The 25,611-nt window shown below is 40.8% G+C and overlaps 2 protein-coding genes across 17 annotated transcripts in view; both read right to left on the bottom strand.

Annotated features, from left to right (window-relative positions):
• LOC101883187 (protein NLRC3-like) overlaps positions 1 to 23,098 on the bottom strand; it is a 64,410-nt gene extending 41,312 nt beyond the window's left edge. For 2 of the 16 annotated variants that reach the window (XM_087245696.1, XM_087245697.2), the window contains exons 1-13: positions 22,942 to 23,098; positions 22,213 to 22,295; positions 21,974 to 22,060; positions 17,478 to 17,591; positions 16,185 to 16,298; positions 15,479 to 15,592; positions 14,133 to 14,246; positions 13,896 to 13,979; positions 12,038 to 13,825; positions 10,999 to 11,172; positions 10,369 to 10,542; positions 9,977 to 10,023; positions 7,090 to 7,167 (exon numbers count right to left, since the gene is read on the bottom strand). In XM_087245696.1, the coding sequence (XP_087101822.1) occupies positions 7,090 to 7,167; positions 9,977 to 10,023; positions 10,369 to 10,542; positions 10,999 to 11,172; positions 12,038 to 13,825; positions 13,896 to 13,979; positions 14,133 to 14,246; positions 15,479 to 15,592; positions 16,185 to 16,298; positions 17,478 to 17,591; positions 21,974 to 22,060; positions 22,213 to 22,262 (2,938 nt within the window). In that variant the 5' untranslated portion in view covers positions 22,263 to 22,295; positions 22,942 to 23,098. Of the gene's footprint in view, positions 1 to 5,365; positions 7,168 to 9,976; positions 10,024 to 10,368; positions 10,543 to 10,998; positions 11,173 to 12,037; positions 13,826 to 13,895; positions 13,995 to 14,132; positions 14,247 to 15,478; positions 15,593 to 16,184; positions 16,299 to 17,477; positions 17,592 to 21,973; positions 22,061 to 22,212 lie in introns of those variants that run through there. The other 14 variants (XR_015481699.1, XM_087245695.1, XM_087245698.1 and 11 more) reach the window with 14 other exon arrangements.
• Positions 1 to 25,611, bottom strand: part of zgc:152938 — a 422,541-nt gene that overhangs the window by 228,319 nt on the left and 168,611 nt on the right. The window lies entirely within an intron of this gene.

The following is a 25,611-nucleotide window of genomic DNA, read 5'->3' as shown; positions in this document are numbered from 1 at the left end:
TCCAGTAACAGTGCATGTCAAAGGTTAAGCTAATTATTTATGAAAAAAGGACAAGCCTCGTACGTGACTTTGTTCTGTGTGTGACAAAAAATATAGGCAATAGCTGTGTTTTCATCAAAATATTACTTAAATTTGTGCAAAACTGGAATAACGCCTAAAAATAAAGCAGCGTTTTTATCCAAAGAGTCGAAGAGAACACAATCGTCACTTCCTGATTAACTTGCGCCAAATATCAACAGTAAAAACAGAATTTACTGCGGCAGAAGAAGCTTCATCAATGATTTTTTATTTAATTAATGTACTTGCGCCTCAGAAGACAATTGACACACAATGAACACGTGGGGGCGTTTGAAGCCAGACGCGGAGATCTTGACACGCTCCAGACGCTCGGAGGTCATTAATAATATACACTAATACTGAAACAGTTAAGGCATTTTAGATTGACTAAAACACCATGTAAGATGTTCTGCAGTGTGCTCAGTCTGCTGGTTTGTTTTTTCACACACATTTTTATCATCATCTCTAACAAACCATTTTTTAATGTACATACTGTAATTTAAGTGCACTTCGTAGTTTATGTGCATCTTATCAAATAAAAGTTTAACCCACTTAGTTATGCACTTGTTATATTATGCGTATTTTCAAAAGTTATGTGAATCATGACGTTTCCATCAATCTTTTTTATGCACATCTCCAAAATGAGCTCTAAAATAGGTGTGTGGAAATGTAAGACTAATGCGAGAAATACGCTTCATCTTTAAAAAAGGGGAGGAGACCAACAGAAACTCAGAGTTTAGAGAATAAAACCTGCTCCGGACCAGGTTAGATTCACAGAGTAAGTTACCACGGTAACTGACTCTGAGTTAAAGTTAACTCTCTTTTAGAAACAGGCTTGACTTACCCTGCTTTCTCGAGTTTAACAAACCTGCCATTTTGAAACGGAAAACCCAGAGTTTTTCTTATTTCAGGGTTAAACTACTCTGAGTTTTCACTTAACCTGCTTTCTGAAACAGGCCCCTGGTGTGTATTTGATTTAAAATTTTCCCCCTATCCAATAACTGAGGGAGATCCCAACTTATTTTTTTGAGAGATTTAAATGGAAAAATCGGCAATCGACAGCACCTTACACAGCTACCTTCTTTAATTAAACGAATCAATGATATTGATATTAGTTCAGTCACTAAAATCTCGATATTGTTTATACAGGGCAATTTTGTTTATGCGCGTCAAGACAAGAGAGTGCGCGAAAGCAAGATTATGTGTGGATATGTCTGTTGAAACGCATCGATCTGAAGGCGGTTGGGTTTTAAGGATAAGAGTCTCGCTAGATCCTCCTGTCTGGGTGCGCGTCCGTTATAAAACACTAATTTGGACGACTACGCTAATATTTTAAAGAGTTCACACAAAGAGAGCACGCCTAATTTGTGAATCAACGAAGATTAGAGACTCTGAGTCGCAGCTTGAGGCAAGTGTGAACTAGTTATAACTCCAATAATCCGTACTTTTACATGTCCCTGGTGGTTTGCTTTATACAGCTGAGCATGTAGTCGTAGTTGACGTGCAGCAGTTGGAAGTGCAGCCACGGTTAAGTCGGTATTTTAATGTCAGGCTCTTTTTCCAGAGTACGAAGAAATCAGTAACAGAAAACGGGAAATGCCACAACACCAATAATTTTTTATAAAACATATTTAATAATGAAATCAAATAATTATAGTACAATAATTAAGTTAATTTTAAGCTATCTCGTAACCCACCGGTTGAGAATTCCTGCTGTAGCAAAACAAATTAAAGGTTAAACGTTATTGAAGTTACAACAGCTATTCAGTCATTTTAGGCTGGATCTAAATAATTTGATTTAAAAATATCTAAACTTTGCTTTCTCATCCGGTCGCGCACATTTAGTGTGTGCTGGACTCTTAGGATAGGCAGAATATGTTAAATGAATTACAATTTGCCGATTCTATTTATTTGGACATACTGCACCCTTAGGACTTTTGTGAATTTGCAATGCTATTTGTATGACTTTTTAACGGCAAAGATCACTTATGGCCAGTTTCCACTGAGTTAGGTACGCTTTAAAGGCCAATTCCATTGTCAAAAGGATACCAAAAGGTGGAGCCAGACGCACAGCTGAACGCTATTGGTTTACAGAGAAACGTCACTAGTGCGTAGCCAGGAGAATGAAAACAAAGCTAGTCATTTTTAAAGACACAGCCAAGACATTACACTGTAATAATATATACTTCAAGAGTTCACACTTAGCTTATGATTAATTATAAAGGCTTGTTTGGCATGCTGTCCCGGGAGAGAGCCCTGAGCTCATGAGATCCTCGAGCCCAGGGCTCCCTCCCGTTCCAAGGCGGGAGAGGAGTTTGAGCTCAGGTAGATCTTGAGAACTCCCCTGCTCTAGCAAGTGATTGCTCTTGAAAATAACTACGTACTAGAAGCGTGTCTATGGTGCCAATTTGGATTGTTTAATTGCATGTTTTTAGGCAGGAGGAAACCGGGGAACCCGGGGGAAACCCACGTGAGCACGGGGAGAAGTGCAAACTCCACACAGAAATGTCTGCTAGTTTTGGTAAAGCCAGGAACCAGAGACATTCTTGCTGTGAGGCGACAGTGTTACGCCCTGGGCCACTGTGTCACCCGTCTAAGGAGGAGGAGTAGGGGTGGAAGGGGGGACTCTTCAAAACGAAGATAGCAGTGGAAGGAAACCCAGGGTATTTATAGTAGTTTAGGAGTCATCTGATTGGAGCGTAGTGAATTGGATCATGCGGATCCAGCCGCTAGCAATCATAAGCACGTGATCCTCTCGAAATTTGTTTATACATAAACTTCACATATAGTAATGAGTCATGGCCGACCCGAGCTCAAACAAACCTTGTCGTCGTTTTGATGAACAGCCACAAAGCCAAGAAGGACAAAATCTGCCTTGTCTTGTTGTTGTTTTACGAGGCCGTCTAAAAGTGCGAGCGATTTCACTTTCTCCAGAGAGCTTGTGTACTCGCTGCACATCTTGTTGGAGCCATTTCTTTATTTTTTATTATGTTTGGATCAAATGGGTGGGTTGGATTATTATTAAGTTTATATTTGATAATTGTTGTATTTAGGTTTGAATATTTCGAATTTTGAATTTATATATTATTCATGTCTAAGTATTTGCTTTATTGTTGTGATTTTGTGAATGAGGACTTTTATTCTGTTACAATTGGGATTTAAGGAAGCCAGGTAGTAGGTGGAGGAGTAAGGGAAGCGGATACAATTTTCAGAACGTGAGTTTGTGTTTGGTGACGGGTGCTACTGAGAAGCAATTTCACTTATTTGATGGCACGAGATGTGATAAAATAAAGATGAGAAAAGGATTTACAGCGGACTCACGCGTCATTGTTTACCCTTAACGCGATAGCGGCTTGAAGCAAAAATGCCGCTACACATCTATAATTGAAATAACGAACTTCATGAGCTGATGATAATAACGTGCGGGTGATTATTAAAGTGCATGACGCGGGCTGAAACTCTGTCATACACCACGCCCACCAAAAGGGTACCATCGGTACCCTTTTAGCAGTGGAAACGCAAGCCTAATAAAGGCGACCCGTACCGTATCGTACTGTACCTCTCAGTGGAAACGGGCCTTTAGATGTTTTGGTTATAATAGTCAGAATTTTGCAGTAAACTACTCTGCTGTCTTTATGTGTAATTCTGGATTGACGCAGATGAGGAATTAGGACATTGATGATTCTGACTAGTAGGCAGACTTTAATAGTCAGGTCTGTCGGGAAGTCGGTAGACTTCGTTGGATTTGCAATGCAGAGACAACTGCGATAATCTAATCTAGTTGCTGAAAGAGTTAATCCCCCTCAGTTTTGTTAAATTGACAAAATATGGAAGGACTAATATGATTTTTTTATGCTGCGTTCACACCAGACGTGACGTGTGGATAAATCGTGCGCAAATAGACGCGTGAACAATTTACTCGCTTTATTCGCACGTCAAATTCACTTCACAATAGATGCGAATTCCACGTCATGGGCAGGGCTTTCTTAGCGTTGTTGCTAAATGGCTAACATCAATTTTATTGAGAGAATAGCTGTGTTTATGTGCTTTCTGAAGGCTGAAAAACAACGTCTGAGTCCACTAGATCCTTTCAGAGGTGCACCCAGCTCTGTGAGTGCAAAAACTGCATAAAAATGATGGATGATGGAAGCTTTCAGCGGTGCTTCTGACTGAGCCGAGCCCAGTTTGATCAACTGTTGTCCGGTGTCGGCTGGAGGACTTTTCCCTGGGACACCAACAACAGGCACTATATCACAAGCACACCCCCCACAAGAGAAAGCTCCTGATTGTTAACGCGGTGCAAATGTCCACTGAACTTGAGCGATTCGCACGTTAAGCGTGTCAACTCGCAAAGCCTCATTCACTTGAATTGCGTCATTCGTGTGTATCGTATCGTAGGATGTCTAATCGCGTCTTCGCATTGACTTAACATGTAAATCACTTGCGCTTGATGCTTCTTCCACGTCTGGTGTGAACGCAGCATTACGAGCTATGCGCTTGACATACCTAAATAGCAATGTTAATTTGCTTGACTTGCTTTTTTTCTCTGCGTTGCGCGTGTAACCTGCAAAAACTCGAATGGAATCGCTTATCCTTTCGCATTTGAGTTTCCACGTGTACACTAAAACCTGTCAATCAAACAACAGGAGTTGGACTACTTTATTGGGTGTGTTTGAGTTCGGAAGTGACGTCACTCAAAGTCGATGTAGTGTTTTGAACTTTACAGTCTCCAATTCCAAAATTGTTCAACATAATGACAATTTCGAAATTAATGAAAGACAGTTTCTGTATGAAATTGACAAAAGTAACATTTTACATCAATATTAGATCTATTTTTTTATAAAGTGTTTAATAGGATAGAATTAATTAACTTTGAAGATTTCATCTTGTCGAATGGTGAGAAAACATTATACACATTAAAATGATACTTCTACTTATTTTTAGTTAATTTAATTGAATTTTTACTAATTATTTCCATTGGAAATAACAAACTTGCGCACAGAGAAAACGCGATATGCAAACCGTCATTTGTGATCTCTAGCTGGTGGTCATCTTGCACAGACATGTTGGATTGACCTGATTTGTTGACAATTAGGTTGCGGATCCATTCCTTGGTAGTTTGTGGGTTCTTCACTAGACCTTTTCCCCTTGGCAAAGAAACTTTGGAAATATTCATTTGCTAGCTTGTGGGTTAAATCTTGGCGCTCAATTGATCGAGATATAACCAAGAGAATACGTTCATTTTTCAAAATAAAAGATTGTTTAGACTCTGAAACAGAAATAATTCAGGATTTCTTGTGCGAGGGGGTTGGGGACTACTGCTTTAAGCTGTTTATTTATCCATTATGTCATTTTTTACAATCTTTTCTTCGTATTTTTTCCACTTTTTCCTCGTCTGTCCTGGAATTGTTTTATTATTTGGCATACACTTTTATCTTTAATTTTCATGTTTAATTTTTGTGAGGTATATTTTATATTTCCCAGTGGAATGGACGATATACACAGTAGCTGCGTCCCAAATGGCACACTATACACTATGCACTCATGCACTATGTACTTATGCACTTACACACTCAACAGGATAGTATATGTATGTAGTGTTGTCCCAAATGGCACACTAATGTTTTTTTACTAAGCGAAAATTCAAACCGTTTTCCTGGTGATGTTTGACGGATGCCAAATAAGTGAAATAAACGACCGAATTATCAAATAATACCTGCCGTGAGTATAACCGTATTCACCATCGGGAGGCGCAATAATCACTCTCGTAGGAGAATTTTGCTTTCACCATCCAAAATAAATAAAGTTATTCAACATGTGCGTCCGATAGCTCCGCCCCTTCCGCTACGTAAGCAAACCTGCGGTCGTTGAGTGCGTGAAGTGTCCATCATTACACACTCCATTTTAGCGGCTGAATGAGTGCATCATCCGGGTAATTAAAGTGCACTTATTATTTTTAGAGTTTTCAGTGTGAACATACTACTTACACTATTTATACTACAAAATGGCGTAGAATAGTGCATAAGTATGCGATTTGGGACGCAGCTAGTATTTTTAGACACTTTAAAAGCGTAATCAACATTTAGAATATGATCAGTTTTATAATGTACACAAACTATATTGAAAATCAAACGAATTAATGTAATTCTTCCAGTTTAACCCAGGGGTGTTCAAACTCGGTCCTGGAGGGCCGGTGTCCTGCTGAATTTAGCTCCAACTTGCTTCAACACACCTGCCAGGAAGTTTCTAGTACAGAGGTGCCCAAACTCGGTCCTTGAGGGTCAGTGTCCTGAATATTTTAGTTCCAACCCCAATTAAAGACACCTGAACCAGCTAATCAAGCTCTTTCTAGGTATACAAAAACTTCTAGGCAGGTGTGTTGAAGGAAGTTGGATCTAAACTATGCAGGACACAGGTCCTCCAGGACCAAGTTTGGACACCGCTGTTCTAGTATATCTAGTAAGACCTTGATTAGCTTGTTTAGGTGTGTTTGATTAGGGTTGGAGCTAAACTGTCCAGGCCCTTCAGGACTGAGTTTGGACACCCCTGGCGTAAAGTTATGGGCAGTCTCTCAGCACAGTTTCACAGATGATCCAGGAACAACAGAAAACCCAGGATAGAGCGGCTCAGTGAACGCGGTCTGGACTGTGTGGAAGCGTTTCGTTGTGTCAGAGACGCTGTAGAAGATCAGAGTTCCTGAAATGTGATCCACGTACACTCCTATTCTACTGCTGACGTGTTCCACGGGGAGACGAGTCACTACAGGTATATCAGTGCCGATGTCAAACTGTATGAATGAGTAACTGGAGGGAGAGCAGAACAAGCTCCAGGACTGGTTATTACATCCAAACTCGCACTCGTTACCCCATCCTTTTCTGTGGATGCTCTGATATGACACTGATATAAACACACCATCATCTCCACTCCAGTCAACCTCCCAGTAACTGCGTCCGCACACACTCTCTCGGCACAACACCTGACAGACATCAAACCTGTCTGGATGATCAGGATACGGCTGTTCCTCTAACACACCTGTTGCCTTTCTGTTCTCCTCTGACAGAATGAGTTGAGTGTTTGCCGTGTTTGGATCCAGAGTGAAAGAAAAGGCATCTGAACACAAGAAGAGTGTTCATTATATGAATTGTGAGTATGAGACATGGGTAATACAATGTAAGCATGGTTTATGAGGACACTTCATGTTAAAAAATCATGTACAGAAATGCTAGCATTTAAATAAAAGACATAAAGTATTCATGTTAATGGTAAACATACAGAAATTCCTCTTGAGAATGTAGTGAAGTTTATTTATAAACTAATTTCGAGAGGAGCACGTGCTTGTGATTGATCATGACTGGTCCCACATTAACTAACGCATGATTCACCAATCAGATGATTCCTGACTATAAAAAACCAGCGACTCTTACTTTAGTTATCTTCGCTTCATCCAAACTCTGTCCTGGAAGGCCGGTGTCCTGCATATTTTAGCTCCAACTTGCCTCAACACACCTTCAAAGATGTTTCTAGAAAGCCTAGTAAGAGCTTGATTAGGTAGCCCAGGTGTGTCTGATTGGGGTTGGAGCTAAACTTTGCAGAACACCCTCCCTCCATGACAGAGTTTGGATACCTCTGGCCTAGAAGAATCCCCCCTTCCACCCCTACTCCACCTTTCCCTTTATAGGATGGCACGGTGGCCCTTAGCACTGTTGCCTCAGATCAAGAACGCCACTTAACAGGCCAGTTGTCGTTTCAGTGCAGAGCCTACATGTTATCCCTGTGCTCGCGTGGGTTTCCTCTGGGTTCTTCGGTTTCATTCCATAGTCCAAAAAAAACATGCATCATAAGTGAATTGATTAAGTTAAACTAACACTAAAGTCACTATAGGGGGAGGAACTAGAGTCAAGCCTCGAGTCTCCTTCAAGAACGGGAGATCTGAGCTCCCTTAGGGGTTTGATAGCTCAGACCCCCGCTTTAGGACAGCAACGCCAAAATCGTTTACCATGTTGACGCAATTGATTGAGCATGTGAACTTGTGAATCTTTGATCGCTAGCAGTGTGACTTTGAAGCGCTGGACTGTATGTTTGCACGTTTTCTCCCCAACAAACCCCATAATGTCCGCGCTGCACCGTCAAAGGCACCCATGGTAGCACCTAAAAGGCTGAGGAAGATGCTAACCATGGCACAAAAAGTTGAACATGGTAAAGAAAGGTAGAAATTATGTGAGTTTTTTTAAACGAAAAAAAAATTGTGAAAATGTCTCTGATCTGAGATAACAGTGTAGTGAGGGGTTTTACAGCCTTAAAACATCTATAATAATTGTAAGAAATAAAGCTGACTACTTCATGGATTTCACCTATTGCGGGCTATTTTTAGAACATAACGCGTGCGATTAATGAGGGACCACTGTATACTAAAGTGCAAATGGGCACTTTGCTATCCCATGAGGCATTGTGAGAGAATTTGTGAAAGGGAATGAAGCAATGCAAAAAATATGGGTAGATCACGTGATAATGATTGGGGGGGGGGGGGGGGGCAATGCGGGGCATTGGATGGTGGAGGGATGTCGCAGACGAAAGTAAATAAGATTTTGGAGTCGCGGAAGTGAACAGGTGAACAGCGGGCGGTTGAGGAGGGGGATCGGTAAACCCGGCGTGTTCCGGCACAAATTAAGCCCTGGCAGCCAAACTCAAGTGTCATTCAAAACTGGCTACTTTAAAGGGACCTTCAAAAGAATTTCAAAGGGTACAACTGTTGAACACTTACAGCCCCTTACACTTACTTAATGATTAGGCATTAGTGATGGACAAGAGTAATAACAAGAATATAATTAAAAGAAAAGAAGCACAACTGACTTACAGCAATAATCTTCCAGTATAAATCTAAGTAAAATTGACCTAAATTTGACCTAAAAAAGAACTTCACATCCAGCCATTACAACACAGGTGTCAAACTCAGTCCTGGAGGGCCACAGCTCTGCACAGTTTAGCTTTAAACCTAATCAAGCTCTTTGTAAGACATACTAGAATCTTCTGGGAGGTGTGTCGTAGCAAGTTGGAACTAAACGCTACAAGACACCTGCCCTCCAGGACTAGGTTTGGGCATCCCGGCTCTAAGCGTTGGACAAAATGTTATGAGAATAAAGGTGCTAAGACATCTCTGACATTGAGCAAGTTTTGAGTTCAGTCACTGTGACAGATTATGCGATTTTTGTGTTGTGGGTGCTAAACATGGACGACTACACATTGCTTCATAAATAATCATCACATGATGTCTACCAGAAGTAGATGGTGAAGTATTAAAGCCTGATTTATACTTCTGCGTCAAGTGCACGCGTATGCTACGGTGAAGCCTACGCGTTGACGCATAGCCCTACGCCGTGGCTGACGTGCACCTCTCAAAAAATGTAACTACACGCCGCAACAACGCGTAGCGCAAGCTCTGTGATTGGTCGGCTTGGTAGAGATGACAAGTCTGAGCGGGACTGAAAGCCGCGTGTGCGGCACGAGCCTGAAGGAGCGATTGTTTACAAGTGTGGAGTCCCGTGAAGGAGCTCCGGATGGAAAGTTTTGTTTTGTGTTTACCTCATAGTTAAAGTTGTTGCACTTCCGCCGGTTCCTGCCTCAAAATGAGCGAGTTTGAGCCACTTGTACATTCAGGAAGCGTTCAGAAAAAAAACAAAACAGCAGCGACACAGCGAAACTCGACACAGAGGAACATTTACACCTCACTGCCAACTAACGTTTCGGAAGTGTTAATGCAGACCAACAGTGACAGCGCGCAGAAGTATAAATGCACAGCTACGCGCGTTGCATGCGCCGTGGGTTACGCTGGTCACTTGACGCAGAAGTATAACCCAGGCTTAAGAGTCCTCATAAACCACAATGTGTGTTTCTGGGTTTGTGTATTTGTGGGTGCACATACATCTTCGTGGTCCTGGCCTAATCCTGAACTCCCCTCCATGATCCACACTGTAGAACACACACATTGTCACACCCAGTAAGTAAACGCCACCAATGGTTTTGAAAATAAGATTATCAAAGTCAAATTTCAAAACTAGTAACTAGCATTTGATGCTAATTATTAAATGTTAAAAATGCAAGGAACATTCCGGCAAGCACTTAAGTTGCTAGAGTAATACTAGCACCAGGGTTGCCAACTTTCAACTTTTCATTGGAATGCCTGATTAGATATCAAGCCAAATAACAAGACAATGCAAAGGCAAACAATATTGAAGACCAAAAAAACACTTCAGGAGATACATTAAATCACAGAACACACAGAGAGATACAGGAGAGTTTTCCTGCTGAACATACTTGAGTTTCTCCAGAATGTAGTTTGGATCCTCCAGTTTTTCAGAGAGCAGCCTGACTCCTGAATCTCCTGGATGGTTGTAGCTCAGATCCAGCTCTCTCAGGTGTGAGGGGTTTAAACTCAGAGCTGAAGACAGAAAACCACAGCCTTCCTCTGTCACCATACAGCCAGACAACCTACAAACACAGCAGTGTATTAATTATGGCATTAGGTTTAATGCTTAAACCAGACCCTAGCTGGGGCATGCTACATAAGTGCCTAACATGGATTAGGAAGTACTCTTCATGGGCTAGTAGTACTGCATATGAATAACCAAACTTCACAACTGATCAAATATTTATATTACTGTGTAAAAGACAGGTAAACACAAACTCGGTCCTGGAGGGCCGGTGTTCTGCATATTTTCGTTCCAACCCTAATTAAACACACCTAAAAACAGCTAATCAAGCTCTTTTAAGGTATACTAGAAACTTCCAGGCAGGTGTGTTGAAGTTGGAGCTAAACTATGCAGGACACCGACCCTCCATGTCCGAGTTTGGACAACCCTGTTCAAGACTTTCATTCAGAGCAGAACCCACATTTTGCAACGTACTGTTACAGCCGGTTACTATTTAAGAGGAAAAACCCTTTACCCGAGTATCTCCAGATGACAGTTTGGACTCTTCAGTCCTTGAGAAAGCAGCTTCACTCCTGAATCCTGCAGGTCATTGTTACTCAGGTCCAGCTCTCTCAGGTAACAGTTTGAGGATTGTAGAGTTAAAGACAAGCTTTTACAGGACTGTACAGGGAGATTACAGAACTGTAGCCTGTGGGGAGAACAAACCATCTTTCCATTGATTTATACTTTGTTAAGATTGGACAATTTATGGCTGTGATACAGTTATTTGAAAAAAAAATCTAAACATTGAGAAATGTTTGTCTATTCCCAAACAATACAGTACAGTGCAACAGGACTTGTTGCCCAGGTCACAATTATGCTTAAGGGTGCTTTCACACTAGCACTTTTGGTCCGCATCTGAGTTCATTTGACGTCAGAGTACGATACGTTCAGCTAGTATAGACGTGTCTTCCGAACCTAGGTGTTCACCCATGAACCAAAACGAGTCCGCCTAAAAGAGGTGCTCTGGGCTATAATTCATGCAAACTTTAGTCCGATTCACTTCAGGTATAAATGCAATCGTACCAAATAACAACAATACAACAGTACAACAAACTATCTAATATATATATATATAATCTATACCTGTTTTCATAACGTTCATTTGCGTTTGTACGTGTCTATGTATCACGTACTGTTCCTTGGTGACAAGCGGGACTGAGCTAGGGCAAACACAATGATAATGTCTGCTTGAACGTTTATAATATTTTTCGCTTTCTGTATGTCCGAAGCCAAAAGATTCAGTAATGGCAAAACGGCCGGGATGTGCAAACGTCGTTCCATTTTGGTGCTTTGCTTTCGTGTCCGTCACCTAACAATAGCCGTACATACAAAAGAAGCTTGATGATGCAAACGTACCGGGGTTGAGAAGGAAAAATACAGTGTGAACACAAACCAACCAAGAAGGTGGCAAGGGAGGACAAATTAACTTGGGTTCGATCCAGACACTTGAACCAAGTGTGAAAGCACCCTAAAACACACTGTTGCTGTGTAATGATTTGAGTGCTACTCACTGAGCTGATCTGGATTCTTTTAACACAGGCATCAACTTCTCAAGAACTTCATCTGCTGCATGTTGTTCTCCGATAAACTCTTTCAGATCAAAAACATCCATCTTCTGCTCTGACGTCAGCAACACATAAATCAGAGCTGACCATTGAGAGGAGGAGAGTTTGGTTTTTCCGATTTGTCCAGACTGCAGATGATGTTGGATCTCCTGCATCAGGGAATCATCGCCCAGTTCGTTCAAGCAGTGGAACAGATTGATGGATTTCTCTGAAGATCGATACTCCCTGATCTTTAGTTTGATGAATTGAAGCGTTTCCTCTTTGTTGTAGGAAGAACTTCCTGTCTTTGAGAGTAGTTCTTGAAAGATGGTCTGATTGGTCTTAAGTGAGAGTCCCAAAAGGAAGCGCAGAAAAAGATCCAGATGTCCGTTTCTGCTCTCTAACGCTTCAACTGTTGCTCTCTGATGCAGCTGAGATAATGAATTGTACTTCTTCAGGGGTAAGATCTTAGACAACAGGCTTCTTTTGGTTTGGTCAAACGCATTTTTGTTCTTTGACGTAAAGAAGACGTGGGCATATAAAGCTGCTAGATGCTCCTGAAGGCTCAGATGAACAAAGCAGAAAACCTTCCCCTGACACAACCCCAACTCTTCCCTAAAGATCTGTGTGCACAACCCTGAGTACACTGACGCTTCTTCGACATCAATGCCACACTCTCTCAGGTCCTCCTCATAGAAGATCAGGTTGCCCTTCATGAGTTGCAAGAAAGCGAGGTTCCCTAATTTGAGAATCATGTCCTCGTCCTTCACGTTCCTCTTGTAGTCCTTTTCGTGTCTGCTGTTAGTCTGATTGATCAGGAAGTGTGTGTACATTTGAGTGAGAGTCTTGGGAATCTCTGCACTTTTAGCCGCACTCATCATCCTCTCCAGAACAGTGGCTGAGATCCAGCAAAACACTGGGATGTGGCACATGATGTAGAGGCTCCTGGAGGACTTCAGATGCGAGATGATTTTATCGGCAAGACTCTGCTCACCGATCCTCTTCCTGAAGTACTCCTCTTTCTGAGATCCGTTGAAGCCTCGTACTTCTGTCACTCGATGAACAAACTCTGAGGGAATGAGATCTGCTGCCGCTGGTCTGGAGGTGATCCAGATCAGAGAGGAGGGCAGCAGATTCCCCACAATGAGATTTGTCAGAAGTACGTCAACCGAGGCTGATTCAGCTATGTTAAACAGTTTAGTGTCACTCGGTTTAAAGTCGAGAGTCAGACGACATTCATCAAGACCATCGAAGATGAACAATACTTTACAATCATCACCAGAAATGTCAATTTCTTTAGTTTCAGGGAAGAAAACATGAATAAGATTTAAGAGACTGACATTTCTGCCCTTCATCAAGTTGAACTCTCTGAAAGGAAGTGGAATTATGAGCTGGATGTCCTGATTTTCTTTCCCTTCAGCCCAATCCAGGATGAACTTCTGCACGGATACTGTTTTTCCAATGCCGGCGACTCCCTTCGTCAGCACAGCCCTGATGCGATTGTCTTGTCCAAGTAAAGGTGTAAAGATGTCTCTGCATTGGATTGGTGTCTCCTCTGTTGTTGATCTCCTGGATTGTGCCTCAATCTGTCTGACCTCATGCTCGTTGTTGATCTCTCCACTTTGACTCTCTGTGATGTAGAGCTCTGTGTAGATCTCGTTCAGGAGCGTTGGGTTTCCTTGCTTTGCCGTGTTTTCATTCAGGCACTGAAACCTCCTCGTCAGATTTGATTTCAATTTGTTGAGGACTTCATTGCTGAACAGTAAGAGTTTTTAGTTAGGGTAACGTATTCTGCATCATCGCATCTTTTACATAATCATTGTACCTGAGACAAGGTGGTGTTTCTCGACTCTTCAAGTTTGCTGGTTCGAAGCAAAGCTCTGGATCTGGTATATTCTGATGATCTGAGCTAAAACAGACAGAGCTTAAAGGTATTTTTTTAAGTAAACATCAGATAAAAACCACAAACAGCAAAAGCATTAGAATGTCCAGTTTCTTGTAGAACATGCTCGATAAAATAAAGTGCTACTCTATGATTGTATTTTGTACAGAAATGTTTAACCTAAGACCAGGTTGTGGATGTCCACTCCCGAATTTTATTGGCAGACCCATAGAGTTGTCACTCTTCAAAGACACACAGCTGGGCTCTGGTTCTGATGTATTCGGGTGAACGGAGCTAAAACAGACAGAGATTAAAGGTCTATTATTCAAGTTATATTTAGCAAATACCTCATTTACATTTACCAGCCACTTTACTAGGTACACCTTACTAGTACCAGGTTGGACCCGCTCTTGCCTTCAGAACTGCCTTAATCCTTCGAGGCACAGATTCAACAAGGTACTGGAAATATTCCTCAGAGATTTTGCTCCATATTGACATGATAGCATCATTTGTCAGCTGCACATCAATGATGTGAATCTCCCTTTCCACCACATCCCAAAAGTGCTCTATTGGATTGAGATCTGGTGAATGTGGAGGCCATTTGAGTACAGTGAACTCATTGTCATGTTCAAGTAACCAGTCTGAGATGATTTGCGCTTTATAACATGGTGCGTTATCCTGCTGGAAGTAGCCATCAGAAGATGGGTACACTGTGGTCATAAAGAAATGGACATGGTCAGCAACAATACTCAAGTAGGCTGTGGCGTTGTTGACATGATGCTCAATTGGCACTAATGGGCCCAAAATGTGTTGGGAAAATATCCCCCACACCATTACACCACCTCCACCTGCCTGAACCGTTGATACAAGGCAGGATGGATCCATGCTTTCATGTTGTTGATGTCAAATTCTGACCCTACCATCCGAATGTCACAGCAGAAATCGAGACTCAGACCAGGCAATGTTTTTCCAATCTTTTATTTTATTTACTGCTGTAGCCCATCTGCCTCAAGGTTGGACGTGTTGTGCATTCATAGATGCTCTTCTACATACCTCAGGTGTAACGAGTGGTTATTTGAGTTACTGTTGCCTTTCAGTTAGAACCAGTCTGGCCATTCTCCTCTGACCACTGCCATCAACAAGGCATTTGCTCCCACATAACTGACGCTCACTGGATTCCAGTAGGAAAATCCCAGTAGTGGCTAGTATTGAGAAATACTCAGACCAGCCTGTCTGACATCAACAACCATGCCACGTTCAAAGTCTCTTAAATCCCGTTTCTTCTTTCTTCCCCATTCTGATGTTCGGTTTGAACTGCAGCAGATTATCTTGACCATTTCTAGGTGCCTAAGTTGCTGCCATGTGATTGGCTGATTAGAAATTTGCATTAACGAGCAGTTGGACAGGTGTGCCTAATAAAGTGGCCTGTGAGTGTATATTACAACATCAGATAAAGGTCATATCTTGTAGAACACGATAATATAAAATGCCCTTCTACTATTGTATTTTGTAAATAGATATTTAACCTGGAACCAGGTTGTGGATCTCCACTCCCGAATTGAATCGGTAGACCCATGGAGTTGTTGCTCTTCAAAGACACACAGCTGGGCTCTGGTTCTGCTCTATTCGGGTGAACTGTGCTAAAACAGACAGAGGTTAAAGGTCTCTTATTCAAGTAATAAATATTTTGCAAATACTCCATGTATATTACAACTTCAGATAAAGCAGGGGGTGCCCAAACTCGTTCCAGGAGGGCTGGTGTCCTGCATAGTTTAGCTCCAATTTGCTTCGGCACACCTGCCAAGAAGTTTCTAGTACACCTAGAAAGAGCTTGATTTGCTGGTTCAGGTGTGTTTAATTGGAGTTGGAACTACAATATGTTGGACACCGGCCCTCCAGGACCTAGTTTGTGCACCCCTGAGATAAAGATAAAGGCCACAAACAACAAAAACATTAGAATTTCCAATATCCTGTAGAACAGGGCTGCTCAACCCTGTTCCTGGAGATCGACCTTCCAGCAGATTTCAGTTGCAACCCATATCAAACACACCTGCCTGTAATTATCAAGTGCTGTTCAGGTCCTAATTGATTCAGGTGTGTTTGATCAGGGTTGGAGCTGAAATTTGCAAGAAGGTCGATCTCCGGGAGCAGGGTTGAGCAGCCCCTCGTGTAGAACATACATGCTCGTATAAAATGCCACTCCATGATTGTATTTGTATAGAAATGTTAAACCTGAGGCTAGGTTGTGCATCTCCACTCCCGAATTTTATTGGCAGACCCATAGAGTTGTCGCTCTTCATAGACACACAGCTGGGCTCTGGTTCGGCTCTATTCTGATGATCTGAGCTACAACAGACAGATTTATTTATTGCCAAACAACATAGTTGTCTGGAATGTCATTGGCAAGCTTAGACAAACACATTTGTACATACCAACGTAAATATATAAGTTCTTACCCACATAGCAAAATTTCTTTGGCCCAGCTCTGGCCCACACATCAGGTTTTGCTTGGCCCACATGCCGCAGTGAATTCCGGTACATGACTGGACCAAATTTGGCTTCCAGACAAGGGCCAAACACAGACCATATCTGGGCCAAGTCTCAGCCAAGTTAATAACTCATAACTGGGCCTGAACTGGGCCAGATAGGTTGGTGTGTCACGATTGCAATGAAATTGATAAACCCATGGAGTGATGCGCTTTAGGCACACTATGGGCACGCTTTTTCTCAAAGTGACCTGATTGGTAGAATTTTTTTTCTTTACTCAAAAATGATTTTAGTGTATTTTAGATGTGGGTCAAGACTGGCCAAACTCATGGCCCACTTATCAAATTTTTAAATCTGGGCCAAATACTATGTTTTTCATCTGGCCCAAATCTTGTGTGCCGCCTTAAAAACGGTGCCACCTCTGCCAAACCCGGGCCATGTTTGGCCCACATGCTGTATGCCAGTGCCGGATGAATGCCTGCTGTGCCAGCTTTTTGCCAAATCTGGGCCAGAATTCTTTGCTACTAGGGTACAATCATTAGAAAATACAGATACTGAAAAATACAGCTTAAACCAGCCTAGGATAGTTGGTTGGTTTTAGCTGGTCGACCAGACCAATTTTAGAGGGGTTTTGGCCATTTCCAGGCTGGTTTCCAGCCATATCCAGCCTGGTCTTAGCTGGTCATGCTGGGAGATGACCAGCTTAAACCAGCTTGACAAGCCTAGCCAGGCTGGAGCCCAGCCAAAACCAGATATGTCCAGCTTAAAACAGGCTGGTCAAGTTTGTTTTAGCTGGACATTTTCCAGCCTGACCAGCTAAAACCAGGCTGGAAATAGTTGGAAACCAGCCTGGAAATGGCAAAAACCCCTCTAAAACCATCCTAGGCTGGTTTAAGCTGGATTTTTCAGCAGGGACAGTAGTGCCAGAAGAGTTTAAAACATTAACCATCCTACAGTAGGTACTGTTCAACAAGCGTGCAGTCTTAAGCCGCCTTTCCACGTCACATGCCACTCTATGATTGCATATAAATATTTAACCTGAGGCCAGGTTGTGCATCTCCACTCCCAAATTGTATTGGTAGACCCATGGAGTTGTCACTCTTCATAGACACACAGCTGGACTCCGGTTCTGATCTTTTCCAATGATCTGAGCTAAAACAAAACAGATATTGATGATGTTATGAGTAGTGGCTATTTAAAGAAAGAAAATCAAGAAGTTTGACAAAGACAACACAAGCCCTAAAGCAGGGGTTCTCAATCTCGGTCCTGGAGGTCCAGGCTGTGTCCGAAACTGCATACTTCCGTACTATACAGTACGCTAAAATCACTATGCAAGCCGAGTAGAATGTCTGAATTCATAGAATTCGAAAATCAGTATGCGAGAAGTACCCGGATGACTTACTACTTCCGGCGAGAGAATTCATTAATAAGAGTGAAGCAACGCAACTGATGCAGGTAGGTCACATGACCATGACAAAATAGCGGATGTAGTATGTCCGAATTCCATTCATACTGTATAGAACAGTGGTTCTCAACTGGTTTGGCCATTTGACCCACATTTTTACATGGTCATCAAGCCGCGACCCAAATTTTTAGGAACTATAATACAATTTTAGGAATTATACTTAATTTGTATTTATTTGTTAACATAAACAAGTAGTGACAGATACATCATAAGCAATTCACCAAGACAAATAAACAATATTTTATTGCTGTCATTTAACAAAATGGATCAAATTATAGAAATATTACAAAGTAAAAACGACAAATACAGTTAATAATAAACTGTTAACAAAACTGTTTAAAAAAATGTTGTTTTAATTTAGAAGGTTTCATGCTCTCTACATATGACACTGAGGCTGCGTCCGAAACCGCATACTTCCGTACTATGTAGTACGCCAAAATCAGTATGCGAGCCGAGTAGTATGTCCGAATACATAGAATTCGTAAATCAGTATGCGAGAAGTACCCGGATGACTTCCAGCGAAATTCTGGAGTGTGCATCCCATGCACGCTGCGCTATCCCTTGATGCCCCGCGAGCGAATTCATGAATGGGAGTGAAGCGACGCAAATTACGCAGGTAGGTCGCGTGACCATGACAAAATGGCGGATGTAGTACGTCCGAATTCCATTCATACTTTTCACATTCATATTGTATAGAACGTACTTTTATAACGGCCGAGTAGTATGTTTGAATTCAAATACAGTACCTACTGAGTAGTATTGCGCACGCATTTCAAAATAAAAGTCCGGTATGAGCAAAATAAGTACAAAGTGTAACTTTTGTTGTTGTTTTTTGACCACACACACAGGCCCGTGCAGAGAGACTGTCCATGTGCATGAATAAATTTTTGAAGGGGGGGTGGTGGTGGGGGTGGTGGGGGTGGTGGTGGTGGTGGTGGTGGTGGTGGTGGTGTCGCGCGCGCGCGCGCGTACTCAAGAGCGGTGTTGTCGCGCGCCTACTGAAGGTCAGGACTGAGGGTGTGTCGCATCGCGGGGGCACTTTTGATAATTTTGGAAGGGCACTTTCTATCCAAGACTAAAAAGGGCATGTGCAGTGCACAGGTTGAGCCCTATGTGTGCACGTGCCTGCACACACACATGACCCACTGAAAATGTTCCCCCACCAGTTGAGAAACACTGGTATAGAACATACTTTTCTAACGGCTGAGTAGTACGTTTAAATTCAAATGCAGTACCTACTGAGTAGGAGGTGGTTTCGGATGCAGCCCCAGTGTCCTGCAGGTTTTAGTTCAGACACATCTGGACTAGCTAATCAAGCTCCTTAAGCTACAGTCACACTTGACTTTTCTCCCCATAGACTTCCATTCATACGCATGCAAATGCGTCAGACTGGAAACGCAAGGTTATGCTACAAGTTTTACAGGTCGCTGCGGTGCAAAGTTCAAGCTTGGTGAACTTTGACCTGCGAAATCGCATCACTTGACTGCGTGAGACCAATCGAGGATCAAAACATCAGCTCTCCGAACAGGAATTTGAAACATGGAGCAATCGCTCGCTTTTTTTAAATTTTCTAGTAATCTTGTTTAATCCTGCCTCTTTTCGCAGCGCTGCACAACAGAATTTCGCATTATCAAACTCTAGTGTGACCGAAGCTTTACTAGGCTTTCTGGAAACATAGTTGCAGGTGTGTTGGAGTTAAAATCTGCAGGACCGAGTTTGAGAACCCCTGCTCTAAAGCAATGATGTATATATTTATTTATTTAGCAGACAATTTTATGCAAAGCTACTTACAAATGAGGATAAAAATGAGGTTACATTTTATGAACGATACTAGACAATGAAGAATGGAAATCAAGGAACTTAAATACACAAATAGGTATGCTTCCAACCAGGGGTCCGTTCTTCGTACGTGGATTACTCAATTAGCTGGATTTGGATATTGACGATTTGACATGATCCAGGATCGTTTCGTTCATCAAAGCTGATCCGAGAGTTGTTGTCATAGCAACAGTTCTGCTAGGTCAAACCTGATCGGGAGCAGGTTCAATTCATATAAACAGGATTAGATCGGCTCAGTTCAAGCAAAGATAATACAGAAAGTATGTTCCGAATTCTGATATTTTCTTACAGTAGTAGTTATATACACTTGGGAAAATGGTACATATTTTTTAACTATATAAAGTTATAGTCATTAATAAAATAAATAAAGTTATACATATTAATAAAACGTATGCAATCTGCACCCTCGAAATGAAAGTACAAAGACTGCCACCTGGTGGTGCAAAGAGAAAACTTATTGATATGAACGTTTTAGATCGCTTTAGTACAAATTGTGTATAATAGAAATGCACTATATGTGACTTTTTTTAAAAAGCAATAATACCTTTATGGAGTCATAAACATGTTTTGATAGTTAATAGTGATTTGATGCTTCACAAAAGTTGCAGACGCCTTTACGAATATCAAAATGCTGTTGTAAACAACCATTTATTCTTTACACCGATTAAAAAACGGCTACTATAACATAGACAATATTTTCTAAATGTAGAACTAAATACACTGATTTGCATTGAAATACATGATGAATACTCTTGATACATGAAAGTGTAAAGCCTGCAGCTCACAACAAATGTGGAAGGTTATTGCGTGTCATATTTAACAAACCGTTTACTGCTAATTTGATGTAATTTTGCTCACATGGATAATTGAATATTAATCAGATGATGTCATTATGCTGCTGTGCCGTCAGCCAATCGTTGCATAGCTGATCATGATTTCGAGGATCGATAGATCTGTCCTTCACAACACACGCAGCGATCTCAGATCAGTTTATCCAGACATTCTAATCTGATTCGCCAACTTGTTTGAAGAACCAAATTAGCGAGAGATCAGTTATCAAGATTAAAAGATCCAGGATCTGCCAAATCATCTTAGATCATTTAAGCGAGGTACGAAGAACGGACCCCGGAGAGGAAAATAACATAGGAGATTTGTAAATAAAGCAGTTTTTTTTTTTTTGCGCATTTGGCATTTCTTTACGCAATATTTCAAAATGCTCATACAAATAAGTGGATGAAAACAAATACACTGCAAAAAAATCTAACTTGGAGGTTTTGTCTTGTTTCTTCTGTAAATATCTACAAATTCTTAAATCAAGAAACTTTTTCTAAAACAAGCTAAAATATTGTCGTTTTCAGAAATAACGTCAAAATTAAGTGAGTTTTATCGACGCCAATAGTGTAATGGTTAGTGCTTTGACGTGGTACTCTGGTGTTCAAGGCGACCCGAGTTCGATTTCCACCTCAAGGTCCTATGCCAATCATTCCCCTCTCTCTGCTTCCTACGCTTTTCTGTCTATACTCTCTACTGTCCTATCAACTAAAGGCGAAAAACCCCAAAAAATTATTATATAAAAAAATGTAAAGTCAGTTTTTCCTTAAAACAAGATAGTTTTCTTACCCAACTGGCAGATTATTTAGCTTGTTTTAAGGAAAAACTCACTTTATTTTGACTTAATATTTTTGAAAACAAGACTTTTTTTTCCTTGTCTAAAAAAATACTTGTTGATCAAAGATATTTTTAGATATTTGGACAAAGAACATGACAGAAACTCTTACTTAAAAAAAAAAAACATTATTTGCAATAATAAACTCAAAGCCTGAGAGGTGAGATCAAGAAAAACAAGGACTATGTGGAAAAACAAAACCTGTACATTTAACTAACGCAATACTTGAAGAATCCACAAGGTAAATCTCAACAGAACAAAAGCTTAACCCTGACAAAATCAACTATTCGTTAGTCATTCAAAAAATATTATAACGTATTATAACTATAACTATTTACATTGTTAAATTAACTAAACACCTTTACTAATATTTATAGAAAATATGATGATATCAATTTCCCAGAGATGGGTTGCAGCTGCATGTATGTTTGTAAAACATATGCTGCATAAGTTGGCGGTTCATTCCGCAGTGGCAACCCCAGATTAATAAAGGGACTGAATGAATGATGATATAAAATGCCATTTTGTAAACAATTTTATAAGCAAAAACATCTGGAACCATACCTGAGAGCATCTTCACCCTTGAATTGTATTGGCAGACCCATAGACACGTCACTCTTCATAGACACACAGCTGGGCTCTGCTTCTGGACTAAAAAAGAAACGATTGGATCCTTTATGTTAATAATCATCTTAATGGAAGATATTCAAATGCTTTTTGATTTAACTTTTTTTAAATAAAAAGCTTTCAACTGGATTTATGGCTTACAACATACACCAAAAAAAAACACACACTTGCTGTACCTGCATGCTGGAAAACATTCTTGATGTCCAGATGTTTGTGTGTCGTCCATGACCGATCTGAAAAGTTTGACCTACTACTGTTTCTAAATCACAAGAAGCTAATATTAATTAAGCTGCCTTTATAATAAAGCTGAGTGGATCATAAGAGCCAGATATAGATTGTTTGAGTATTGAGGTAAAGTTTGTTTCATATTCACACATTCATTCATTTTACAACAGTAAAAACTTGTGATGCACTAAGTTACTTTGAATATTTGGTTGTATATAGCATACAAATATGACTTCATAACAACATTAGCATGATTTAATTGACTGTGAACAATGTTGTACTTCGATAGTCTTTGGTAGCTAATATGATTCCACCATTTATAATTTGATAAGAACACTTCTGAAATTAAATTTGGAAAGTTAAAACCCAAATGTGCAAATATAAAACTAGCTTTACCTCAATAAGTCGAGTCACAAGTAAACACATCCTGTTTTTACTTTTGAAGACTCAAAGTAGCCTAGCTAATGGTTAAAATTCATGTTATAACAAGAAAGCATTACTCTTTTGACATGTATTAGGTAAAAAGTCGTGTCGAGGAACACTAAAAAAGGGGAAATTCGTGTCAGTGAACAATAATATGACTATAACGAACTACCGTGTTAAAGTTGACGTTTGACATTCATTAAACCGTGAATATTGACATTGTTTACTCGCTAATTACGTCTTGACGAAACACTTACCTTTTCCTTCAGGTAACTATAAGTTTCTCATGAAGTGTTCATAAACAGTTCTTGTAAACATTTTAAGATACGTTTGAAGGATCGATTCTGTTAAGTAAACATAGCTAAACGCTAACTCTGTATGTCACTTTCGTTTATAAGGAGAACTGCACGTCATGGGTTGCCAGATCCAAGAAAATTATCACTTCAAAAAAATGTTTTAATAAATTTCACGTTTTATTTCTTATTATACGTTTTGTCTAGACAAGAGTTAGTAATATGCAAATATTGAATCTGTATTTATACCATATTTACAATTGGATATATAATCACTGCTTAACAATATGTAATGTTATTTTTTTTAATCAATAACATACTGTATTTAAAATTTTTTGTAGCCTATTAAAAATTGAGGTTGAGAAGAAAAATATTAAAATATTTAACTGACAAAATCAAGTGATACATTTTTTTATAATTATTTTAAACTCGCCTGTATTTTTTTTTCTTGAGTTGAAAAACCAATTAAGCTTAGGTCTAAAGTGACCCGACTAAGTTTATTTTTTCTATATCTTTGCAAGATTTGAACTTCATCACTTAGTATTCCAGGAATGCTTCGATAAATTTGTTTTTCATCAGCTCAAAGTCTTGGATTGCTTTTTTTTTTCTTTTTTTACTTTTTGAATAAAAATCATTTTTGTGTCACTACCCTTTTAATGCACACCATGGGTCTAAAATGACCAGGATTCGTTTCCTATGTTGATTTCAATCGTGCCTGAGCATTTTTTATTCATTCTTTTTTTTTTGCAGAATCTTTTAATTTAATGCATTTTGTCGTTTTCATAAAATATCTTATTTTACGCTCACACAAATACTTATATTTAGTACCGTTTTTGTATTTGTACATCAATTTTAAAATAAGTGTCAAAAATGACCCATATAGGAACCTTTGCTGTTTCATAATTGTTGCAAAAAGGAACGCATTTACTGCTAAAACTGTTCACCTGGCACGTTTCACAACTCAACATGGTGATTTCCTCTATCTGAAATCTGCTTCAGGAGCTGTTTGGGTAGGTGGAGGAGGCAAACTACAGGCCTCCGGTTCCTGCTGGTGATGAGCGCATTGGTCTGGAGTATCTGTTTTCCCAGTCCTCAGAGGCCTTCAGTGCTCCTGATCATCACGCTCAGACTAGAAAGACATCTCAGGCAGATGAGGATGAAGACAAAGATGTTCCTGCTGGGGTGGCAGAGGAAGGGGAAGAACCACAGCCCTGCTAAAAAATCCAGCTTAAACCAGCCTAGGCTGGTTGGCTGGTTTTAGCTGGTCGACCAGGCTGGTTTTAGAGGGGTTTTGGCCACTTCCAGGCTGGTTTCCAGCCATTTCCAGCCTGGTCTTAGCTGGTCAGGCTGGAAAATGACCAGCTAAATCCAGCTAAAACCAGCTTGACCAGCCTGGTTTAAGCTGGACATAGCTGGTTTTGGCTGGGCTCCCAGCCTGGCTAGGCTGGTCAAGCTGGTTTAAGCTGGATTTAGCTGGTCATTTTCCAGCCTGACCAGCTAAAACCAGGCTGGAAATGGCTGGAAACCAGCCTGGAAGTGGCCAAAACCCCTCTAAAACCAGCCAACCAGCCTAGGCTGGTTTAAGCTGGATTTTTCAGCAGGGAGGAGGAAGAAGATGATGTGGGCTAACTTACTCCTTAGACAGATCAGGCAGTGGCTGCTGAATTTGACCCCTGTGTGGAGGACGTGTGCGGTCCCAATCCTCTGCCTGGGTACCAGCACGTAGAGGATCTGTGTAAAGTCCTTGTTGAGATCGCCCTGAAGGAAGGAAAACTTGCCTTAAATGAGTCGACCAGGCAGAAGGTCATCAGCGCCTGGAACAAGCTTGACCTCCATGACAGCAGCATACAAACAATTTAACAGCCTCTCCTCTGCACACTGGGGCAATGCCCTGTTTGGCCGCACCAATGGAGATCCGACTGAGGCGTCCCTGATGCAGAAGCTCAAGTTCAGCAGGCGGTACTCAGCCGCACACTTGGTCGACTCCAGAAAGAACTGTACTGCCTGGTCAAACAGTCAAGCAACCACTCAACAGTCTAGAAACTGCCTAGCAACATCTTAGCAATACCTTAGCACCCATTTAGAACACCCTAGCAACCAACTAGCAAGAAACATGCCAGTCCGTACTAGAAACCTGCTAACGTATATGTGGTTATCTATCTTCAAACTTTCAAACTTAAAAACTACTTCAATTTATTAATTTTTATAGCTATGTCAAACTGTCAGACGAGGCTTTCTTAAGACACTATAAAGTTTGTCTACAAACGTTACTTTCCTAGTATATTATTCTGTATATAATCCTGTTATTATTCAATATATCATATATTATTAAATGTATCATACCTCATATGTATGTTATTCACCTACCCCTGCTGAAAAATCCAGCCTAAACCAGCCTAGGCTGGTTGGCTGGTTTTAGCTGGTCGACCAGCCTGGTTTTAGAGGGGTTTTGGCCACTTCCAGGCTGGTTTCCAGCCATTTCCAGCCTGGTCTTAGCTGGTCAGGCTTGGAAATGACCAGCTAAAACCAGCTTGACCAGCCTAGCCAAGCTGGGAGTCCAGCTAAAACCAGCTATATCCAGCTTAAACCAGGCTGGTCAAGCTGTTTTAGCTGGATTTGGCTGGTCATTTTCCA

Source organism: Danio rerio, chromosome 4 (assembly GCF_052040795.2).
Source record: "Danio rerio strain M-AB ecotype USA chromosome 4, GRCz13ab, whole genome shotgun sequence".
In the NCBI taxonomy this organism is placed as follows: Eukaryota; Metazoa; Chordata; class Actinopteri; order Cypriniformes; family Danionidae; genus Danio; species Danio rerio.
This window is presented reverse-complemented; position numbering and strand designations above follow the sequence as displayed.